The sequence below is a fragment of the Oncorhynchus mykiss genome, chromosome 13 (assembly GCF_013265735.2).
Source record: "Oncorhynchus mykiss isolate Arlee chromosome 13, USDA_OmykA_1.1, whole genome shotgun sequence".
Lineage (NCBI taxonomy): Eukaryota > Metazoa > Chordata > Actinopteri > Salmoniformes > Salmonidae > Oncorhynchus > Oncorhynchus mykiss.
In genome coordinates, this window is record NC_048577.1 from 45910996 (window position 1) to 45935005 (window position 24010).

At 43.8% G+C, this 24010-nt stretch overlaps 1 protein-coding gene across 3 annotated transcripts; it reads left to right on the top strand.

The window, feature by feature from the left end:
- Positions 1–1259: 1259 nt before the first annotated feature.
- On the top strand, positions 1260–20012 carry LOC110486560 (SEC14-like protein 1). 3 transcript variants are annotated; one of them, XM_036941278.1, is made up of 17 exons: positions 1260–1440; positions 2275–2366; positions 10570–10719; positions 10947–11078; positions 12588–12716; positions 13086–13218; positions 13418–13527; positions 13691–13880; positions 15674–15762; positions 15881–15951; positions 16041–16212; positions 16374–16508; positions 16697–16831; positions 17023–17277; positions 18946–19124; positions 19391–19492; positions 19604–20012. In XM_036941278.1, exons 2-17 carry the CDS (start codon positions 2304–2306, stop codon positions 19674–19676), a joined length of 2118 nt encoding a protein of 705 aa, XP_036797173.1. In that variant the 5' UTR covers positions 1260–1440; positions 2275–2303; the 3' UTR covers positions 19677–20012. The 3 variants fall into 3 exon arrangements, with proteins under 3 accessions (XP_036797173.1, XP_021413934.1, XP_021413933.1); XM_021558259.2 differs by having other exon boundaries at positions 1260–1429; positions 19391–19513; XM_021558258.2 differs by having other exon boundaries at positions 1260–1429.
- Positions 20013–24010: the final 3998 nt, after the last annotated feature.

The window sequence follows — 24010 nt, forward strand, 5'->3', positions numbered from 1 at the left end:
GGAGCCATTCACAGCGCAACTAGAGAACATTACCAACCGTACCCTCCATATATTCTGCTGGCTGCCCCTCCATCACAGAAAGCACTGAGCTAGGCTGAAACACCTGCATTTTGGAGCTGCCTTACTCAAGAAAGCAAAAAAAGATATATATTTGTATGAGGCTTTGGAAACTCAATTAGTTTTGTTTTTTACATTGTTTGCAAACTGATATGTGACGTGTATTAATGCCAAAATAACTGCCCCATCTGCTCTGAATTACGCAACGTCACTGTACATCCTGTACCGCCTCGAGATCTTGTCAGGGTATCTCTGTGCATTGAAATTGCCATTGATAAAGTGCAATTGTGTTTGTTATCCGTAGCTTATTCCTGCCAATACCATAGCCCCACCGTCACCCTGTGGCAGTGTGTTCACAACGTTGACATCAGCAAACCGCTCGCCCACACAACGCCATACACGTGGTCTGCGGTTGTGAGGCCGGTTGGATGTACTGCCAAATTCTCTAAAACGTCGTTGGAGGTGGATTATGGTATAGAGATGAACCTTCAATCCTCTGGCATGGCAACAGCTCTGGTGGACATTTCTGAAGTCAGCATGCAAATTACACGGTTCCTCAAAACTTGAGACATCTGTGGCATTGTGTTGTGTGCCAAAACTGCACATTTTATTATTATTTTCCCCAGCACAGGGTGCCCCTGTATAATGATCATGCTGTTTAATCAGCTTCTTGATATGCCACACGTAAGGTGGATGGATTATGGCAAATGAGAAATGCTCACTAACAGGGATGTAAACACATTTGTTCACAAAATTGGAGAGAAATCATATTTTTGTTTGTATGGAACATTTCTGGGAACTTTTATATCAGCTCATGAAACATGGAAAAAACACTTTACACGTCGCTGTTCATATTTTTGTTCAGTGTATTTTCTATGCAAACTTTTTAAATGTTGACAAAAAAAATCGCTTGTCAAGTTCATGGAAACAGCTATACTGTCTTGATGCAGTGTTAATAGTGAATCTCTAGCGCCATCTACAGACCGTTTTCTTAAAACGTAACCAGTTCGTTCACACAGTATATTTCCTTCGGCTACTATGATGGTTTCATTCATTCATGACATCATATGCAATGTTGCAACCTCTTATTTTTCTGTCAATAGTTTCAACAATGTTACCTTAGCTTATTCCCAGTAATGCCTATCCTCACTTGAAAAACACACTGCTCCATGACAATTATGTTACACAAGTATGTGACGTAGTCAAAAGAGGCGGCGTTAGCTACGCCGGCCCCTTGCTTTGGATTCAACATCAAACCCGTCTCAGAAAGTCGCTTTATTTACGTATTTGTTGGAGTGTACCATGGATTTAATATAAGTAGATCGTCTACTGACAAACATCACGTGACTTATCTCCGAAAGTCATCGATCTGGTAAGTTTTAGGTACATTTTTCGCCGTGTAAGGGCTAATAATTTCGCAAATGTCTGAGGGAGTAGAATTCGTTCTGAAAATGTCGACCATCTAAATATATTTTTTTGCCGATTTGATTGTCATCAAAATGAAGTTGTCAAGAGACATACATAACTTACGCTTACGTATCGAGAAACAGGCAAGCTAGTGTTGTGGATTGTAATAGTTATGATCTATAATTCAATTATTCATATACTCATTTAGTGGAAATAACGTGTCATTGCACAAGCGTGATAATGTACTCTTGTGCATTTTTTGTTTTTATAACTAGAAATCTATGCCATCAAAACCACTCTTTATTTTGAAGTCCAAGTTACAGCTAGTCTACTGTACTGTGTCAGCTGTTCACTGTATACAATGGACTAAGAAAATAACACAATGCCACTGTGAGTTTGTAGGCTTAGCCTAGATGATGATAGATGCCACTTTTCTCAAATCCCAGCTAGGTAAATGATTTTGGTCTGGCTCAGTAGCTGATTGTATCATTATGGTCATCATCCTGTGATTACCGTTGATCTCAGCATGTTAACCAATCAAATCAGCTACTACAGTTTATGACCTAAAGAATAGTGCCTTTGCAATTGAGGACAATCAAGCGTTTTGCATCAAGCCAGCTGTCTAGTTGGTTTTAGAGCTGATGATCCAGCATTTCTCTTTGTTGTCTTTACAAATCCCATTCCTCTGACCTTTGCTTCATGATGATGTGAACCTATGATGTGCAGATGATGTTTTGTTTGTTCCTGTTCTTCAGTGCTGTGTCAAGTGATCTCTAACTAACACTAGGGTTTGTCTATTGTGCATTTCAGGGCAGAGCGCCAGAGGTTGAGCTACAGCCATGGTGCAACAATACCAGTCACCTGTAAGGGTCTACAAACACCCCTTTGAGCTGATAATGGCGGTAAGTTATGTACATTTGTGTGTTTAGGCTGCTGCTTTGTCTATGCATATATGTGTGGGTGGGTAGTGTGGGATACTTGTGAGAGGTTGCAGTGCTCATGTGCAAATTGGACCCAGGCAGTCAGACTGCCAGTGTTTTGTGCTGCAGGAACAAAGTGTGGTTTGGCTGCATAGAAACCTATCTCATCTCATACAATATATCTCTATGCACTGTATTACAGTGTCCCTGGGCACTGTATTATGTCATGTTCTAGTGTTTTGTTGGTGAGATCATTGTTTATCCACCTTTTTGTTTTGAGAACACAGTCTGCAGTATTTCTGTTCACCCAACCTAATTAGTCGTGGCAGCAGATAACACTGTAAGAGTACGATTTAATTAGTAACTTTTTGCCTTTAGTATTTTTGCAGGCATCTTGACTAAAGTGATGCTCTCTGTTAAATGCAATACCATATATTAGCTTTTCCACTTGCCCTGCTGTAATATACATCATTCTTGATTTCAGTCACCGATTACCACTGCATAGATGTACTGGTACAGTAGTAGTTCTGCAGATGGTTGCAAAAGTCATAGGAAATATACCAATCCACAATGTCATATACATACATACATACATATATACAGTGGGGAAAAATGTATTTAGTCAGCCACCAATTGTGCAAGTTCTCCCACTTAAAAAGATGAGAGGCCTGTAATTTTCATCATAGGTACACTTCAACTATGACAGACAAAATGAGCAAATAAATCCAGAAAATCACATTGTAGGATTTTTAATGAATTTATTTGCAAATTATGGTAGAAAATACGTATTTGGTCAATAACAAAAGTTTATCTCAATACTTTGTTATATGCCCTTTGTTGGCAATGACAGAGGTCAAACGTTTTCTGTAAGTCTTCACAAGGTTTTCACACACTGTTGCTGGTATTTTGGCCCATTCCTCCATGCAGATCTCCTCTAGAGCAGTGATGTTTTGGGGCTGTTGCTGGGCAACACGGACTTTCAACTCCCTCCAAAGATTTCCTATGGGGTTGAGATCTGGAGACTGGCTAGGCCACTCCAGGACCTTGAAATGCTTCTTACAAAGCCACTCCTTCGTTGGGATCATTGTCATGCTGAAAGACCCAGCCAAGTTTCATCTTCAATGCCCTTGCTGATGGAAGGAGGTTTTCACTCAAAAGCTCACGAAACATGGCCCCATTCATTCTTTCCTTTACACGGATCAGTCGTCCTGTTCCCTTTGCAGAAAAACAGCCCCAAAGCATGATGTTTCCACCCCCATGCTTCACAGTAGGTATGGTGTTCTTTGGATGCAACTCAGCATTCTTTGTCCTCCAAACACGACGAGCTGAGTTTTTACCAAAAAGTTATATTTTGGTTTCATCTGACCATATAACATTCTCCCAATCTTCTTCTGGATCATCCAAATGCTCTTTAGCAAACTTCAGACGGGCCTGGACATGTACTGGCTTAAGCAGGGGGACACGTCTGGCACTGCAGGATTTGAGTCCCTAGCGGCATAGTGTGTTACTGATGGTAGGCTTTGTTACTTTTGTCCCAGCTCTCTGCAGGTCATTCACTACGTCCCCCCGTGTGGTTCTGGGATTTTTGCTCACCGTTCTTGTGATCATTTTGACCCCACGGGGTGAGATCTTGTGTGGAGCCCCAGATCGAGGGAGATTATCAGTGGTCTTGTATCTCTTCCATTTCCTAATAATTGCTCCCACAGTTGATTTCTTGAAACCAAGCTGCTTACCTATTGCAGATTCAGTCTTCCCAGCCTGGTGCAGGTCTACAATTTTGTTTCTGGTGTCCTTTGACAGCTCTTTGGTCTTGGCCATAGTGGAGTTTGGAGTGTGACTGTTTGAGGTTGTGGACAGGTGTCTTTTATACTGATAACAAGTTCAAACAGGTGCCATTAATACAGGTAACGAGTGGAGGACAGAGGAGCCTCTTAAAGAAGTTGTTACAGGTCTGTGAGAGCCAGAAATCCTGCTTGTTTGTAGGTGACGAAATACTTATTTTCCACCATAATTTGCAAATAAAAAAATCCTACAATGTGATTTTTCTGGATTTTTTTTCTTCTCATTTTGTCTTTCATAGTTGAAGTGTACCTATGATGAAAATTACAGGCCTCTCTCATCTTTTTAAGTGAGAGAACTTGCACAATTGGTGGCTGACTAAATACTTTTTTTGCCCCACTGTACATACATACAAACACTACTGTTCAAAAGTTTGGGGTCACTTAGAAATGTCCTTGTTTTTGAAAGAAAAGCACTTTTTTTTGTCCATTTTAAAATAACATCAAATTGATCAGAAATACAGTGTAGACATTGTTAATGTTGTAAATGACTATCGGAGCTGGAAACGGCTGATTTCATTTTTAATTAAAAAAATTATATCTACATAGGAGTGCGTACGTTGTGTTAGCTAATCCAAGTTTATCATTTTAAAAGGCTAATTGATCATTAGAAAACCCTTTTGCAATTATGTTTGCACAGCTGAAAACTGTTGTTCTGATTTAAAGAAGCAACACAACTGGCCTTCTTTAGACTAGTTAACTATCTGAAGCATCAGCATTTGTGGATTCGATTACAGGCTCAAAATGGCCAGAAACAAATAACTTTCTTCTGAAACTCTTCAATCTATTCTTGTTCTGAGAAAGGATGCTATTCCATGCGAGAAATTGCCAAGAAACTGAAGATCTTGTACAACGCTGTGTACTACTCCCTTCACAGAACAGCGCAAACTGGCTCTAACCAGAATAGAAAGAGGAGTGGGAGGCCCCAGGGCACAACTGAGCAAGAGGACAAGTACATTAGAGTATCTAGTTTGAGAAACAGATGCCTCACAAGTCCTCAACTAGCAGCTTCATTAAATAGTACCCGCAAAACACCACTCTCAGCGTCAACAGTGAAGAGGCGACTCCGCGCAGTGCGCGCTAACCAGGTCGCCAGGTGCACTGTGTTTCCTCCGACACATTGGTGCTGCTGGCTTCCGGGTTGGATGCGCGCTGTGTTAAGAAGCAGTGCGGCTTGGTTGGGTTGTGTTTCGGAGGACGCATGGCTTTCAACCTTTGTCTCTCCCGAGCCCGTACGCGCCCTGCTCGCCACAGGAGTCGCTAGTGTGCGATGAGACAAGGATATCCCCACCGGCCAAACTCTCCCTAACCCGGACGACGCTTGGCCAATTGTGCGTCGCCCCATGGACCTCCCAGTCGCGGCCGGCTGCGACAGAGCCTGGGCTCGAACCCAGGGTGGTTCGAGCCCAGACACAGCTAGCACTGCGATGCAGTGTCCTAGACTAGAGGTCGACCGATTATGATTTTTCAACACCGATATCAATTATTGGAGGACCAAAAAAAGCCGATACCGATTAATCGGACAATTTAAATAAAAATAAATTTTTTTTAAAAAAACTTGTTTTAATGACAATTACAACAATACTGAATGGCCACTACTTTTAACTTAATATTATACATCAATAAAATTAATTTAGCCTCAAATAAATAATGAAACATGTTCAATTTGGATTAAATAAAGCAAAAACAAAGCGTTGGAGAAGAAAGTAAAAGTGCAATATGTGCCATGTAAGAAAGCTAACGTTTAAGTTCCTTGCTCAGAACATGAGAACATATGAAAGCTGGTGGTTCCTTTTAACATGAGTCTTCAATATTCCCAGGTAAGAAGTTTTAGGTTGTAGTTATTATAGGAATTATAGGACTATTTCTCTCTATACCATTTGTATTTCATTAACCTTTGAGTATTGGATGTTCTTATAGGCACTTTAGTATTGTCAGTGTAACAGTATAGCTTCCGTCCCTCTCCTCGCTCCTACCTGGGCTTGAACCAGGAACACATCGACAACAGCCACCCTCGAAACAGCGTTACCCATGCAGAGCAAGGGGAACAACTACTCCAAGTCTCAGAGCGAGTGACGTTTGAAACGCTATTAGCGCGCACCCGGCTAACTAGCTAGCTATTTCACATCGGTTACACCAGCCTAATCTCGGGAGTTGATAGGCTTGAAGTCATAAACAGTGCAATGCTTGAAGCACAGTGAAGAGCTGCTGGCAAAATGCATAAAAGTGCTGTTTGAATGAATGCTTACGAGCCTGCTGGTGCCTACCACCACTCAGACTGCTCTATCAAATATCAAATCATTAACTTAATTATAACATAACACACAGAAATACGAGCCTTAGGTCATTAATATGGTTGAATCCAGAAACTATCATCTCGAAAACAAAACGTTTATTCTTTCAGTGAAATACGGAAGTCTAAATATTCCTGTTACATTGCACAACCTTCAATGTTATGTCATAATTACGTAAAATTCTGGCAAATTAGTTTGCAACGAGCCAGGCGGCCCAAACTGTTGCATATACCCTGACTCTGCGTGCAATGAACGCAAGAGAAGTGACACAATTTCACCTGGTTAATATTTCCTGCTAACCTGGATTTCTTTTAGCTAAATATGCAGGTTTAAAAATATATACTTCTGTGTATTGATTTTAAGAAAGGCATTGATGTTTGTACTTAGGTACATGTTGGAGCAACGACGGTCCTTTTTCGCGAATGCGCACCGCATCGATCATATGCAACGCAGGACACGTTAGATAACTACACATGGTTGATGATATTACTAGTTTAACTAGTGATTATGATTGATTGATTGATTTTGTTTTTTATAAGATAAGTTTAATGCTAGCTAGCAACTTACCTTGGCTTCTTACTGCATTCGAGTAACAGGCAGGCTCCTCATGAGGCAGGTGGTTAGATCGTTGGACTAGGTAACTGTAAGGTTGCAAGATTGAATCCCTGAGCTGACAAGGTAAAAATCTGTCATTCTGCCCCTGAACAAGGCAGCTAACCCACTGTACCTAGGCCGTCATTGAAAATAAGAATGTGTTCTTAACTGACTTGCCTAGTTAAATAATCGGCCAAATCAGCGTCCAAAATTACCGATTTCCGATTGTTATGAAAACTTGAAATCGGCCCTGATTAATCGGCCATTCCGATTAATCGTTCGACCACTACCCTTGACCACTGCGCCACCCAGATGGCCAATATGGGGTGCATTCTGGCTTGTGACACAGAACAAGCAGTACTCCAGTCGCCGCTCCTCCTCCATATAATTTCTTCTCTCATTTCTATCTTCTCTCGTCTCTCCCCTGGGCCTAGTTGTAGTAGACTGTCTGTGTCTGCTGTTCCCACTGTGACTTCCTGCTTAGCTGTGGTTGACTGGCTGCTCTCTGAACTAGGCCCTGGGTGTCATTAGGCCTCTCCTCGCTGTGCTTGGTCCCGTCTGCTGCCTGGCCTACCGCCACAGCTGGTCTGCCCTGTTAGGGCTGATAAGACTACTCCATCCGGGGGGAAGTTGTGGCTTAGTACAATTTCACTCAGACAAAACACGCTGTGTTTATATCATATCATATCAACCCCCACATCTGTTCAGTGCACGGCCTAACTGTGTTTTAAGGTGAATAGCTTGGCCCAAAATCCATTAAAATGCAATCATTATATCTTAAAATTTATATCCATTTTTATTTTCTAAACTCTTGAATTTAAGCTCTTGGCTCTGTCTTGGCATCTGTTTACCTTGTTTCTGCTCTGTTTGAGACGCTGTGCCACTTTCTGTTCTTTGGGGTTATCTATTAAGTCAGAAGCAAGTTACATGGTATAATAAGAAGGCCAGCGCTGGAAAAGCTCATTACTGAACAAAAGCTTAGTTCGTTAAAAACACTGAAATTGTTTATTTTGTAAGTGTCCTGTGTTACGCAACCTGATTGCAGTGGAAGTCAGGTGCTCTGTTCTTTCTCTTTCTCTAACTGCAGCCGTGGCTCTGCTTCACCAAATATAAAAAAAACAACCTTTGACCCCCAGGAGTTCTTATCTCAGTTCTAGTCTCGGCAACATCTGTTAAATGTCTGGGAATGTTTTGGTCTACTTCCATTCACACACTGTCAGCGTGATTCAAAGGCACTTCAAAGATTGTCAGTTGATTTAAAGGTTGTGGGGCTGCCTGTCTGTAAAAAGGCTGTTCTAATGACAGCAGTTCACACTAGATAGAGGGCCTAGCCAGACTAGAGGCTTCCTCTGACTGACTGTCCCACTGACTGATCCTTGGTTTGGCCCACTGACAGCCATTACAGTATCACTCCTGTCCTGACACCATCATCACACCAAACCTGGCATGTTGGTTTACCGCTTATCACTGACGACAACATTCCTCCGTTCTCGGGAACGTTTATGTAAACAGATTTGTTTTTCATATTCAAATCAAAATCAAATAACATTTTATTGGTCACCTTCATATGGTTAGTAGATGTTAATGCGCGTGTAGCGAAATGCTTGTGCTTCTAGTTCCGACCATGCAGTAATATCTAACAAGCAATCTAACAATTTCACAACTACCTTTTACACACAAAGTGTAAAGGAATGAATAAGAATAAAACCCCAAAGATCAAGCAATGCAGATGTAGCACAGTGGCTAGGAAAAACTCCCAGGAAAGGCTGGAACCTAGGAAGAAACCTAGAGAGGAACCAGGCTCTGAGGGGTGGCCGGTGCTGGAGAGAGAGGGTTGAAACAGCAGGTCCGGTTCAAGGTAGCATGACAAGTGAATAAGTCAGGGTTCCATAGCCGCAGGCAGAGCAGCAGAAACTGGATCAGCAGCACGACATCTGGTGAACAGGTCAGGGTTCCATAGCCGCAGGCAGAGCAGCAGAAACTGGATCAGCAGCACGACATCTGGTGAACAGGTCAGGGTTCCATAGCCGCAGGCAGAGCAGCAGAAACTGGATCAGCAGCACGACAAGGTAGCACATCTGGTGAACAGGTCAGGGTTCCATAGCCGCAGGCAGAGCAGCAGAAACTGGATCAGCAGCACGACAAGATAGCACATCTGGTGAACAGGTCAGGGTTCCATAGCCGCAGGCAGAGCAGCAGAAACTGGATCAGCAGCACGACAAGATAGCACATCTGGTGAACAGGTCAGGGTTCCATAGCCGCAGGCAGAGCAGCAGAAACTGGATCAGCAGCACGACAAGGTAGCACATCTGGTGAACAGGTCAGGGTTCCATAGCCGCAGGCAGAGCAGCAGAAACTGGATCAGCAGCACGACAAGGTAGCACATCTGGTGAACAGGTCAGGGTTCCATAGATAGGTTCGCTGTCAACGTCACGAAAACAATGTGCGCACTTCCGTGGGGCAGAAGTCAGCGTGTTGTTGTGATTCTGGATGGCCAGATTTGTTAGCAAGAATGACAAGCTGCCATGTGGGGAATCGTAAATGGCTCATTTCAGCTTACTGTTGATACCATATCTTGTTTTGAGGTGTGGCTGATTTTTTTTGGGGGGGGGGGGGCTTTAGAGGGATCATAGCTAAGATCACACAGTACACCAGTTAGGACAGACTGACCCTAGCTTCCTGGCAAATAGACTATTACAGCATAGATACTGGAGACTGAGACAGGGGGGGTCAGGGGACACTGGCCCCATCCAAAGGTATTTATTTATTTTTGTGGTTGTTGAATTTTACCCCTTTTTCTCCCCAATTTCGTGGGATCCAATTGTTAGTAGCTACTTTCTTGTCTCATCGCTACAACTCCCGTACGGGCTCGGGAGAGACGAAAGTTGAAAGAATTTGTTCTTAACTGACTTGCCAAGTTAAATAAAAGTTAAATAAAATAAATGTACTGGGATCTGCTATGTAGAAGAACCCTTTACCTTCTAATGACTCTTGTGCAGCTTGTGAGAGTCATAGGGCAAAACATGTTTGTGAGAGTCTCAGCTTTTCATATATAGCTTTTAATAGTTTGTAGCTCAAACCATTCAGACTCTACAGTCATTCTTGTATAAAAGACCCTGTCCTTGCCAGATGACTGCTTAATGGTGAAACTGCCATGTCCGTTTGCAATATCACAACAACGAAGACGTTTCTGCAAACAACGCAGACTGTTTTTCTGTCAGACGTAATTGCAGGTGTGATAGAACAGCAGCTTGTAATGCAATTTATTTTACCTTGATGCGCAACTCCCCCCACCTCTGCTGCTTCGCCATGGAAACAAAAACAGTAACGGTGGCCATTTTTTTGATCAAAGTGATTATAACCCAGAAAATACTTTCACTGTATGTCATGGATTGCGTTTTGTTTTCATCATGTGAGTAATATTGCATATTTTCTTCCTCCTTCCCTCTCTCCCATTAGGCCTATGTGCGGAGGTTTCCAAACTGCCCCCTGATCCCCATCTTTGTGGACAGTGAGGTGGTGAAGGAGGAGCACAGTGATGACGGAGCCACTGTGTTCATTGAGAGGCGCTGTAAGGTGGAGGCAGACGCCCCCCGGCTGTTCAAAAGGGTATCTTACCTTTAACCTTTCACCTTTAACTTTTCTCTTGAGCAGTGAAGCTACTCAAGTTAGCAATGTATAATAGTGTCTGTTTGATTCTCTTATTTTCTAATGTGAAGGCTATTAGTGATTATTTCCCCTCAGACCTGAATATCCTGGTAGGGACGTTGTGTTGATGTTGTTGTGGTAGTGTTGTCAATCTTGTTGATTGACCGTGGTCTACTGTGTGTGTCTAGATGGCTGGTGTGGACTACCTGTACTTCATCCATAAGAACACTCTGGACCGCAGGGAGAGGGCGCTGCACATCGAGGTCGTCAACGAGACCTTCTCCAACAGAGTCATCGTCCATGAGATCTGCAACTACACGGTGTGCCCCACAACTATAATAATCATCGGTTACATGGGCTGCGTTTTACACAGGCAGACTAATTCTGATCTTTTGTATACTCATTGGTCTTTTCACCAATCATATCAGGTCTTTGCACATGAGATCTTTTTCAGAGCTGATCTGATTGGTCAAAAGACTAGCAAAATATAGTAGTTGTGTGTGTTTGACGCTCTTTATTTTCTTAAATGTGTGAAGGCTATTAGTGATTATAATATATTAGATTTGAGCTGCCTGTGTAAATGCAGCCATACTCTCTTATCACTGCAACAGGGTTTGTAGGCCTTTCCACTTGTACCCATATATAGGTTGAAAAAGTTAGCTTTGGGGACTGATAAGCGCCTATTAATGACAGAGCTCAGGCTCTGAACTTCACAGCTCAGAATGGGTTTTGAACTTGAGCACATCACGCGACAGGAAGTTGCCCCCATCCCTCCTGATAATTGGACAACTTGTGTACATTTTTAGTTGCCTGAGTGAGGAAAATGCTGTAAATTAAGAGGACTTTGTGTATTTAAATTAAGAGGACTCTGTGTATTTTTAAGGATGAGACGTTGAAGATGGTAATAAATACCACTTTGATGTCATACAAGCCAAACACACGTGAGTCCGAATGTGCACATCACATTTCCACATCATAAAACTCATGTCATATACAGTGTCAGTGTTTATGATCACTATGTTTGATTTACAGTTACCAGATGACATGGCATCATACCCTGGTTGTTCTGAACAGAAGGAGACGGTGTTTGTCTCAGTGGAACGTGTACGTTAATGCACGTGTGACTCCTTTCTATGCGCACCAAAATGACCCACCTGTTTCTTTGAGTTACCCTGTGAAAGCCTAACACTGTAAAATCCTATTTTATAACTTCGCTTGTCATGGTGGCAATAGAACAAGCTTTCAATCGATGCCCATCTGGCCCAGATTGCGATTTATAATGGGTCATTTTTGGATTGCGTAAGCAACAGCAGTCATTGTGATTGTAGGAATGCCAGGGTTGTGTTCCTTACATAACAACTACAAGAGAGCCAAAGTAAAGCGCCTCATAGTTGAGGACTGTTATTTGAGTCTTAAGTGCATGGAAGTTACGTAGGGGCTGCACCCTGTGGAGAGGTGTGTGGCTGCTTGGAGACGTCAGTTAGCTCTCTCACTCAAACCCTTGTCACTTTTTTCCTCCTATGTTGCACCTACCCACATTTTCCAGGAATAGTCTCGTCATGTTACTGAATGTATCCAGAGTATTTTCAGATTTGATCAACAAATGTGCCGGAAAATATAGTAAATGTGTAATGTTTGTGGCCTAACAATTTTCCCATATTCTCCAAACTGTTCCCTTTCAATTGCTACCATGCTTACGCGTATGCTTTTCATGTTTCTTCCAGTAGAAACATTTCAATTTAGCCCTATCCATATAGGCCAATTCCCACCAGTGTAAAGGGTTCATCCATTTGGTGTCTGTTTTGTGATGAGTTGTGCTTCCTCCACAGGTTCACCCAGAGAATGAGGAGTGGACGTGTTTCGAGCAGACAGCCAGTCTGGACATCAAGTCCTTCTTTGGCTTTGAGAACGCGGCCGAGAAGCTAGCCATGAAGCAATATGCCAACAGTATTAAAAAGGTGTGTTCATGTGTCAGTCTGTGAGCATGTGAGTACAGTATACATGTCAGTGTGGGGGATGGATGAGGCTATAGGATATACCATCATCCAGCATGTAGACCCAGTGTTACATGAGCATGCTTGTGCAGTCTATTTCCAGGTCTTCTGTGATCCCGTCTGGCAGGTCTGTGTAAACTGAGTGTGTTAACCAGGATCTTCTGACATTTGCTCATTGGGCCATATATCCTGCTCAGCTTTGTCACACAATGGGGTGTGCTCGTATGCGGCCAGGCGCATGTCTAAACAAACCTGCAGTATTTGCTCACAGTGTTTGCTCATTACACTTGCTACCTGTACTGTCCTTATGCAGTCATGTGCTCTGTCCTCCAGGGCAAAGAGATCATAGAGTATTACCTGAAGGAGTTGGAGGATGAGGGGGTGACCCACGTCCCCCGCTGGAGCCCCCCTCAGGCCCCCCCACCCACTGCCAGCCCCACAGATCTACCGGCTGGCTCCACAGATGGTCAGTGTTCTGAGTCAGAATCAACACAATAATAAACACACACAATCTGAGGGATCTGTCACGGCTGAAGTCCCAATCCCATTCCACTGGCTCTGAAAGCAAACATTCTGGCCTTGCCTTGGGCTGCCTTGGGCTGGTAGACTGTGGGTATGCATTTGGGTATGTGTGTGAATTGACTGTGTCTGTGTTTCGATTGCAGACAAGTTGGATGCAGACTACATCAGGCGTTACCTAGGAGACCTGACGCCACTGCAGGAGAGCTGTCTTATAAGACTACGCCAGTGGCTGCAGGAGACCCACAAGGGCAAGGTTGGACACGCGTATGAACACACCTAACACTCAAACTCTGACTCAAATAGCTGCAAACAAGAGCAAAACTTGAATCCACAGAACATGGATGTAAGTAAAACTCACATCCGACTCACACACACCACAACATCGGAATAAACACAATCTCCTCTCCCTCCCTTAGATCCCTAAGGACCAGCACGTGCTGCGTTTCCTGCGGGCCCGAGACTTTAACCTGGAGAAGGCCCGGGAGATCCTGTGTCAGTCGCTCTCCTGGAGGAAGCAGCACCAGGTGGACTTCCTGCTGGATTCCTGGGAGAGACCTCAGCTGCTACACGACTACTACACCGGGGGCTGGCACCACCACGACAGAGGTATGTACCTCTCAGAGCAGGGTAGGGTTTTAACGGCAGGGTTGTGTTCAACGGGCACAGACAGAAGATGAAAATATATTTTGAAATGGGAAAGTAGTGTTCTTATTGCACAAATTCAGGAAGTACTACACCACCAGTTTCAGTGTTTTCTTCCGCTTGGTTTCTAGTGAATGTATCCCAGCTCTTATATGTATTGGTAATGACTGACTGTAATGTCTGGTTGCTTCTCTGGAAGTGACATCACTAGCTATGTTTCCATGAACTTGTCCAGTGATTATTTGTAGTTTTTTTTTTTTTTTTACATTTTTGCATAAAAAATAGTTGGAACAATTGCCTGCTATGGTGCATTTCTGTTGAACTGTTTTGTGTTGATAAAAACAGCTGGATGTAATGACGTCACACCTAAAAAATAAAATGTTTTTTTTGCAAAAACCAAGTGTTGAACACAAAGTTAAGTGATTGAAGTGTTTTCATTATCCATTTTGGCAAATTGTGCATTAATAATAAGCCTGTATGCCCACTCCCACCGATCCGTTTCATGTCTCAGGTAGCTTGCAAAAGTCAGCATGGATAGAATGCAAGAAATGACAAACATTTCTCATGTGCCAATGTATGTCATGGACTGTGCCATGGGGAAACTTGCACTCCTCTAGCTCAGAAGTAGTTGGATGGGGAAACTTGCACTCCTCTAGCTCAGAAGTAGTTGGATGGGGAAACTTGTACTCCTCTAGCTCAGAAGTAGTTGGATGGTGAAACTTGCACTCATCTAGCTCAGAAGTAGTTGGATGGTGAAACAACCAGAAAAGCAAGGCAAAGCAATTCAGGCATTCTTCAAAGTCAGGGCAATCCTTGTCCTGCAAAGAAACATTATTTGTATAGTTGAACATTTTGATTTAGCAAGCAGTAGGCATTTAGAATTACATGTGGAGTGGAGCTTTAATGTTACATGATGATGTCACATGACCTGCGAACTGTCAAAATGATTGGGCAATCATTATTTATTCGAAAGCACCGTTTCTATCATTTGTCACAATAAAGAATGTTGGACAAAAAAAAATCCGCCCCTGTCCAACAGATGGTACAATGTTGGTGATCTTTAGAGCGTTTCTCCTACAGCTGCTGTTTCCATTACACTGCCACAAGGTTTTTATATTTGTATAAACCTGGGTCAATGGAAGCCGGCCTACTATGTGTCAAGGGAAATGAACGTTTCTCCTACAGCTGCCGTTTCCATTACACTGCCACTAGGTTTTTATATTTGTATAAACCTGGGTCAATGGAAACCTGCCAACTATGTGTCAAGGGAAATCCCCCAGTCTGTGGGCATGAGTCAGACGAGCAGCTGTTGGTCACGTTCTCCTGCTGTGTCAGCAACTGACAGATTGATATAGCATATGATGTGGTTAGCACAGATGTAAAATACCTGTCCAGGCATTGTAAGATCTGGCATGTGTCAGAAACGTCTGGGCAGAGGAAATGACCCATTATCTCCATTTAGCTGATAGCCAATCGGACATCTAGGACCAGGAAGTGGCCCATAGTAACCATAATAACAATAACCCCCACCTAAAAGCAGATACAGCTGGTCGTAAAACGCCTATATTTACATTAATTACTTTAATGTGAGTTGTAAATGGATACACTGTAGATGTGATTATGGTCAACACAATCTGACTCGGTTTCTCTATTGATTTAACTGAATACTGTCTGCGTCTGTTTAATGTCATGATCATTACTGATCCTCCGTAGCTTTAACAGTGAGGTCACGTGTTTGTGTCCATGTCTATCTATAGATGGACGCCCTCTGTACATTCTGCGACTCGGTCAAATGGATACCAAGGGTTTAGTACGCGCCTTGGGCGAGGAGTCCCTTCTGAGACAAGTGAGTATGACACACACACACACACATCCAGATGCTGGGTATAAACACATACATAAACACATACTATACGCAAATGCTCTCCCTTCCCCTAACCTCTCACCTCTTCACTCTCCCCCAGGTCCTGTCCATCAACGAGGAAGGTCTGAGGCGTTGTGAAGAGAACACCAGAGTCTTTGGCCGACCCATCAGGTAGCTACCATTTCACACTCACTCCTCTTATGTCTCTCATCCCTGAATGCAGTATGTATTCAGTATGTCCTATAACCCTCCTGTCTCAGCTGCTGGACGTGCCTGGTGGACCTGGAGGGGTTAAACATGCGTCACCTGTGGCGTCCAGGGGTTAAAGCCCTGCTGAGGATCATAGAGGTGGTGGAGGCCAACTACCCAGAGACCCTGGGATGTCTGCTCATACTGAGGGCTCCACGGGTCTTCCCTGTGCTCTGGACCCTGGTGAGAGCCTTTAACATCACACATTGTAGTGTACATTACATTGTACAGTGCTTTCGCTCTCTCTCTCTCCAACTTGATCACGTTCTGTTGTATTCAATTGCATGTGCAGAGAAAACATATGAGACGACCTTTGACCCTGAGTGTCTGTACACTGTTCTCAGGTCAGTCCATTCATTGACGAGAACACCAGGAAGAAGTTCCTGGTGTATGCTGCGAATGACTACCAGGGGCCTGGAGGTCTGGTGGACTACATTGATAGAGAGGTCATCCCTGACTTCCTGGGAGGAGACTGCCTGGTGAGTCTGTCTGTCAGACCGGAGTCTCATCTGGCTGTTGTAGACAGTACCCTTCTACATGCATATGAATTCATATGGACTAATGCTGCTAGTACATAATATAGTTAACTGTGGGTCATCTTATTAGACATTTTCCTAGAACTGGGGGCTGATTGTGTCTCTTGTGTCCTCTGTCATGTCATATTCAGTGTGAGATCCCTGAAGGAGGTATGGTCCCCAAATCTCTGTACAGGACAGCAGAGGCGCTGGAAAGTGAGGAGCTGCGGCTGTGGACAGACACCATCTACAAGACTGCCAGTGTCTTCAAGGGGGCCCCACATGAGGTAACCTGATCTAAACAGTAACTACAGTATGTGTTTTCCAGCTTCTCAGTTGACTGCGCTTAAACAGTGGGTTAGGTTGCTCCCTCTAGTGGAGAAATACAACGTTACAGCAAAAAGCTGTAAAAACCCATAATGATCATTTGTCTGTAGTTTTGTCCTACTGTGTTCACTCACTACCGATCCTGTTCCAGCTGCTGATCGAAATCTCCGAGCCCTCTTCTGTGATCACCTGGGACTTTGACGTGTGTAAAGGGGATGTCATCTTCAACATCTACCACTCCAGGAGGGCGCCCCAGCCCCCCAAGAGGGACGTCCAAGGGGCCCATGGCAGCATCGTGTCGCCAGCCACCAACAACATGCAGCTGATTGACAGATCCTGGATTCTGGGGCAAGACTACAGTATGGTGGAGACAGCACTCACCTGCAAGGAGGGAGAGAGTGTTCAGGTAAAAAAAAAACATGTTTCGAACCGGGGACCTTTTGTGTGTGAGGCGAATATGATAACCACCACACTACGGAGACTAACCACCAACCTTAGGGCTGAATCCTAAGATGTGAGTGTAACTGAAACATCCACTGATGTCAATGGGAGTTCTGTGCAGTGCTCATATCTGGTCTCTTCATCCCTATGCAGTGTCTCTGACCAGTGTTTATGTTAGCTGGTAATTACTGGCTTTTGATCTAGAAGAAAAAGAAACGCACACCTATTAAGACGAGGTGCTGGCTAGCGGAGTGGAAACTTGAAAATAAAAGAGAGCCGCACACTCTAGGAGCTCAGATGCAAATTTTTTATTACCAACGTTTCGACAGCCAAGCTGTCTTCATCAGGGTATAATCACAAACCCTGCGGGATGACTCGTTTATGTAGTGTCAAAAGACACAGGTGTCTGTAATCATGGCCAAGAGTGGCCTAATATCATTGGTTAATAATCAAATATTAAAATGTCATACAAAGAACAGCATACAAACAACAAATGAATAGCATACAATCATAGATTCATTTGACTACACAAGTTTACACACAACAAAAAAGGGGATACTTTAGCTCCCCTAATTCTGACACTTCTATTGAACCAGTAGGTTGCTCTCCTGCACATACTCCGACTCCTTTTAGAAGCAATAGTTATTTTATACCTCCAGCCAATCGCAATCACTCTATCGAGACATATTGCAGACTTGTGGAAAAGGATGTTGGACTTCTCCTTAAGAATAAACAGGGATCCAAATCTTTCCATAATTTACCTAAGAATGAAAAACAAGCTTTGCTTGATTTACAATCTGATACGTCAGGGATACGCCATGATTACAGACACCTGTGTCCTTTGACACTATATAAACGAGTCATCCCGCAGTGTTTGTGATTATACCCCGATGAAGACAGCTTGGCATTTTTGCATCTGAGCTCCTAGAGTGTGCGGCTCTCTTTTATTTTCAAATTACTGGCTTTTGGACGGTTTTTATTTATTTATTTATAGATATATATATATCTCTCTCTCTCTCTAAAAGCTGACAAATAAAAACATTGCAGCGCATGGAAGTTGGTTCAGGTTGTCTTTCAATCCCATCATCTGTCTACTCCGGCTGTCTGTCTTCAGTTCACACTCTCACTAGCAAACTTGCAACACTTTATCAACTGGTACCATCCCGCTAAGTTTCCCGTGCCAGTGAGTCTAACAGACAAAGCTGTGTGAATACAGAGGATAAATATTTAAGTGTTTTATTACATTTTTCTAGATGAATCTCTAATAGACCATTTACAGAGATGTCATACCAGTCCACCAAGGAGGAGAATTTAGAGGAAGTAATTTAGCTTCCCTCTTCTAATCTAATGCCTGGTCCAGTAGGGAGACATGCAAGGAGCTGACGTTCAATTTGTAGGCTATCATTCCTCCTCCTTGCGTAGCACAATAATCATTGCAGTCACTTCCATGTGGTGTCATTCAGCAGTGGGCAACGCCTTCAAAAGTATTTGCCTACATGTGAGGGAATTCTAATGGGTTTCTATTTAAAGTCTGTCATTTCGATATTGAATGTGCTATTAGCTATAGCCTGCGTTTGAATGGAAATGCTGCCTCTGACCCTCGACCTCACCTGTCCCCTCCTCCTCTCCCCAGGGCTCCCATGTGACGCGGTGGCCCGGGTTCTACATCCTCCAATGGCGGTTCCACTGCTCCCCGGCCTGCTCTACCTCCAGCCTGCCCCGGGTGGACGACGTGCTGGCCTCCCTGCAGGTCTCCTCCCACAAGTGTAAGGTCATGTTCTACACCGAGGTGCTGGGCTCCGAAGACTTCAGGTCAGTCACCATTCACTATACTGTATAACGCAGTGTATTGTTATGCTGGTGCTTAGTGTGTAGGGCTGCTGCATGTCAGTGAGTAAATGTTTTAGGCCAGCTTGTTTTTTAGTCAGTGTGTAGTTGTGTGGGGAAAATGTACTTGTGCTAATTTATAAGGGTGTTTATAAAGATTCTTAGGGAAACAGTGCTCTATGAAAAAGGTGTTTGATGGATATTTCATCTATTGTCTGTGTGTTTGTCTGCCTGTCTGTCTGTCTGTCCAGGGGCTCTATGACCAGTCTGGAATCCAGTCACAGTGGCTTCTCCCAGCTGAGTGCCGCCACCACCACCTCTAGCCAATCACAGTCCAGCTCCACCGTATCAAGGTAGCATCCAGCCAATAGGAGGTGAAGGAGTTTGAGTTTTGCAACATGGAGATCCCATTTAGGATCTAACTGACTTCTGATACTGTTGACTTCTGCCCTGTTGCCTTAAAGAAAAACCAGTGCTGTACCAACCCCTGCCAATGAGGACTTAACCTTACCCAATGGGATGAGAGAAGTGTTATGAACTGTATGGAACAAGGATAGCCAATCCTTAATGCCATGTGGAGGAACACTGGACTTCCTACCTGTGACCACCTTCTAGTACTGCATTTAAAGCACTGGAATATATTATTAAAATATACATGTACATTTTTTTATCTGTATCTATAAATTTGTGACATTAAGATTGCTCTGGAAGTGGAACATCTGCTATGTGGGCATCTGCTGAATGAATAAATGCATATGAAGATGTCTTGCAAACCATCATCATCCTCTTCTTTCTTTCAATACCATTATTCTTTAAGGGAAGTGAAATGTTTCCCATTTTATTGAAACTGAACAATAAAGCACTGCCTATTTATTTTCAGCATTTGTGTAATACAATGATGACTACTGTTTCAGATGGTACTGTTGAAGTTACCCGTATTCACCATAGGATGTCAGTGTGTTCATGAGGAACGGTGCTACACACAACCATACTACAGTAGCCCTTCTCCAGCCAGTGATTGTCTTACCAGCCACTCTGTCACTCCTTCCGTTCTACTCAACCTTTTAAAGTTGTGTTGCTGAAATGGAGAAAGGCATAAGTTATAACTGATATGGCGATCGGAGATTTTACTGTGAGAGGTTCCTAAACCTCCGCCATGTCTTTTCTAAAACACTATTTGACCTTGCGTCAACGAGGTGGTACAGGCTACTGGGTTGTTACATGTTTATTATTCCCTGCTCATTTAAATGCAGTATTGTGTTCCTTCGCCCGCCTTGTGGTTGTGTGCGAGGCCTTGCAGTCGGCTGTGATTTCCATAAAACTTTTAATTTCCATAAACTCATCAGATGCCTCTAGCTAAAGCCGACTCATTTATTTTCCTTTTGTTGTTCCGTTGCCCTTGACTGTATTGTGTTATACAGTAGTGGCGGCCACAGTGCTTGGTTGAGAGGCGGCCTGCTTGGCAGTGCTTGGTTGTTGGGCTCCCTGCTGGGTTGTCAGTGTTGGTAAAACAGGAAGTGTGCTGTCTGTTACCAGGAGGATGTTTGCTGAATATTTCATTCCGCTCTAATGACCTCCTGGGACACATGTTGTCCACAAACTCCGACTCGGGGCCACACTTCCTCAAGTCTCATTGGCCAGTTAATTATTGAACTTTGTGCCCTTTACAGTCTAATTCCGTTCTTTTGATCGGGTAACCATCCGCATTGAGTTGGGGTCGACCAAATGTCTGTCATATCCAAGCTATGTTGATAAACATTTATTTATTTTATTTTCCAAACACATTTACATGTACAGGAATTTAACTTGGTGAAATGGTGCTGCCAAAATAAACAATATACAGGCCGACAAACTAGCTCCGCCTCAATGTAGGAGCACAGAGTAAACTATATATACAGTGGGGCAAAAAAGTATTTAGTCAGCCACCAATTGTGCAAGTTCTCCCACTTAAAAAGATGAGAGGTCTGTAATTTTCATCATAGGTACACTTCAACTATGACAGACAAAATGAGAAAAAAAATCCAGTAAATCACATTGTAGTATTTTTAATGAATTTATTTGCAAATTATGGTGGAAAATAAGTATTTGGTCACTTACAAACAAGCAAGATTTCTGGCTCTCACAGACCTGTAACTTCTTCTTTAAGAGGCTCCTCTGTCCTCCACTCGTTACCTGTATTAATGGCATCTGTTTGAACTTGTTATCAGTATAAAAGACACCTGTCCACAACCTCAAACAGTCACACTCCAAACTCCACTATGGCCAAGACCAAAGAGCTGTCAAAGGACACCAGAAACAAAATTGTAGACCTGCACCAGGCTGGGAAGACTGAATCTGCAATAGGTAAGCAGCTTGGTTTCAAGAAATCAACTGTGGGAGCAATTATTAGGAAATGGAAGAGATACAAGACAACTGATAATCTCCCTCGATCTGGGGCTCCATGCAAGATCTCACCCCGTGGGGTCAAAATGATCACAAGAACGGTGAGCAAAAATCCCAGAACCACACGGGGGGACGTAGTGAATGACCTGCAGAGAGCTGGGACCAAAGTAACAAAGCCTACCATCAGTAACACACTACGCCGCCAGGGACTCAAATCCTGCAGTGCCAGACGTGTCCCCCTGTTTAAGCCAGTACATGTCCAGGCCCGTCTGAAGTTTGCTAGAGAGCATTTGGATGATCCAGAAGAAGATTGGGAGAATGTCATATGGTCAGATGAAACCAAAATATAACTTTTTGGTAAAAACTCAACTCGTCGTGTTTGGAGGACAAAGAATGCTGACTTGCATCCAAAGAACACCATACCTACTGTGAAGCATGGGGGTGGAAACATCATGCTTTGGGGCTGTTTTTCTGCAAAGGGACCAGGACGATTGATCCGTGTAAAGGAAAGAATGAATGGGGCCATGTATCGTGAGATTTTAAGTGAAAACCTCCTTCCATCAGCAAGGGCATTGAAGATGAAACGTGGCTGGGTCTTTCAGCATGACAACGATCCCAAACACACCGCCTGGGCAACGAAGGAGTGGCTTCGTAAGAAGCATTTCAAGGTCCTGGAATGGCCTAGCCAGTCTCCAGATCTCAACCCCATAGGAAATCTTTGGAGGGAGTTGAAAGTCCGTGTTGCCCAGCAACAGCCCCAAAACATCACTGCTCTAGAGGAGATCTGCATGGAGGAATGGGCCAAAATACCAGCAACAGTGTGTGAAAACCTTGTGAAGACTTACAGAAAACGTTTGACCTCTGTCATTGCCAACAAAGGGCATATAACAAAGTATTGAGATAAACTTTTGTTATTGACCAAATACGTATTTTCTACCATAATTTGCAAATAAATTCATTAAAAATCCTACAATGTGATTTTCTGGATTTTTTTTCTTCTCATTTTGTCTGTCATAGTTGAAGTGTACCTATGATGAAAATTACAGGCCTCTCTCGTCTTTTTAAGTGGGAGAACTTGCACAATTGGTGGCTAAATACTTTCCCCCCCACTGTACAAGATATACAGACAACTTGTAGAAGCAGAGGTTACACAAGTCAACATGCGGTATGTACAATCTTATGTAAGCTAAGAACTACAAGCTTCACTAAGCTATATTTTAAATTGTGTATGTAGAGATGTTAACTTTTTTATTTTTATGTACTGAATATGATGTGCAGTGGGAAATATCTATGAGTTTGATGCATATGAGGATGGTAGTGAGTGCAGGGTGCTAGGATGATAGTGCTAGGATGATAGTGCAGGGTGCTAGGATGGTAGTGCAGGGTGCTAGGATGATAGTGCCGGGTGCTAGGATGATGGTGCTAGGATGATAGTGCAGGGTGCTAGGATGGTAGTGCAGGGTGCTAGGAGGATAGTGCAGGGTGCTAGGATGATAGTGCCGGGTGCTAGGATGATGGTGCTAGGATGATAGTGCAGGGTGCTAGGATGGTAGTGCAGGGTGCTAGGAGGATAGTGCCGGGTGCTAGGATGATGGTGCTAGGATGATAGTGCAGGGTGCTAGGATGGTAGTGCAGGGTGCTAGGAGGATAGTGCAGGGTGCTAGGAGGATAGTGCAGGGTGCTAGGATGATAGTGCAGGGTGCTAGGATGATAGTGCTAGGATGGTAGTGCAGGGTGCTAGAATGATGGTGCAGGGTGCTAGGATGATGGTGCAGGGTGCTAGGATGATGGTGCTAGGATGATAGTGCAGGGTGCTAGGATGGTAGTGCAGGGTGCTAGGATGATGGTGCAGGGTGCTAGGATGATGGTGCAGGGTGCTAGGATGATGGTGCTAGGATGGTAGTGCAGGGTGCTAGGATGGTAGTGCAGGGTGCTAGGATGGTAGTGCAGGGTGCTAGGATGATGGTGGTAGGATGGTAGTGCAGGGTGCTAGGATGATAGTGCAGGTTGCTAGGATGATAGTGCAGGGTGCTAGGATGATGGTGCTAGGATGATAGTGCAGGGTGCTAGGATGATAGTGCAGGGTGCTAGGACAATAGTGCTAGGATGATAGTGCAGGGTGCTAGGGCGATAGTGCTAGGATGATAGTGCAGGGTGCTAAGATGATAGTACAGGGTGCTAGGATGATGGTGCTAGGATGATAGTGCAGGGTGCTAGGATGATGGTGCTAGGATGATAGTGCTAGGATCGTAGTGCAGGGTGCTAGGATGATGGTGCAGGGTGCTAGGATGATGGTGCAGGGTGCTAGGATGATGGTGCTAGGATGATAGTGCAGGGTGCTAGGATGGTAGTGCAGGGTGCTAGGATGATGGTGCAGGGTGCTAGGATGATGGTGCAGGGTGCTAGGATGATGGTGCTAGGATTGTAGTGCAGGGTGCTAGGATGATAGTGCAGGGTGCTAGGATGATAGTGCAGGGTGCTAGGATGAT

What these genes read in the sequence shown, in the direction of transcription:
- LOC110486560 (XM_036941278.1), top strand. Translation starts at nt 2,304, where the DNA reads ATGGTGCAACAATACCAGTCACCTGTAAGGGTCTACAAACACCCCTTT. An exon ending in ATGCCAACAGTATTAAAAAG is followed by an intron (nt 12,717 to 13,085) that starts GTGTGTTCATGT and finishes TCTGTCCTCCAG; the next exon opens with GGCAAAGAGATCATAGAGTA. An exon ending in TCCCTGTGCTCTGGACCCTG is followed by an intron (nt 16,213 to 16,373) that starts GTGAGAGCCTTT and finishes CACTGTTCTCAG; the next exon opens with GTCAGTCCATTCATTGACGA.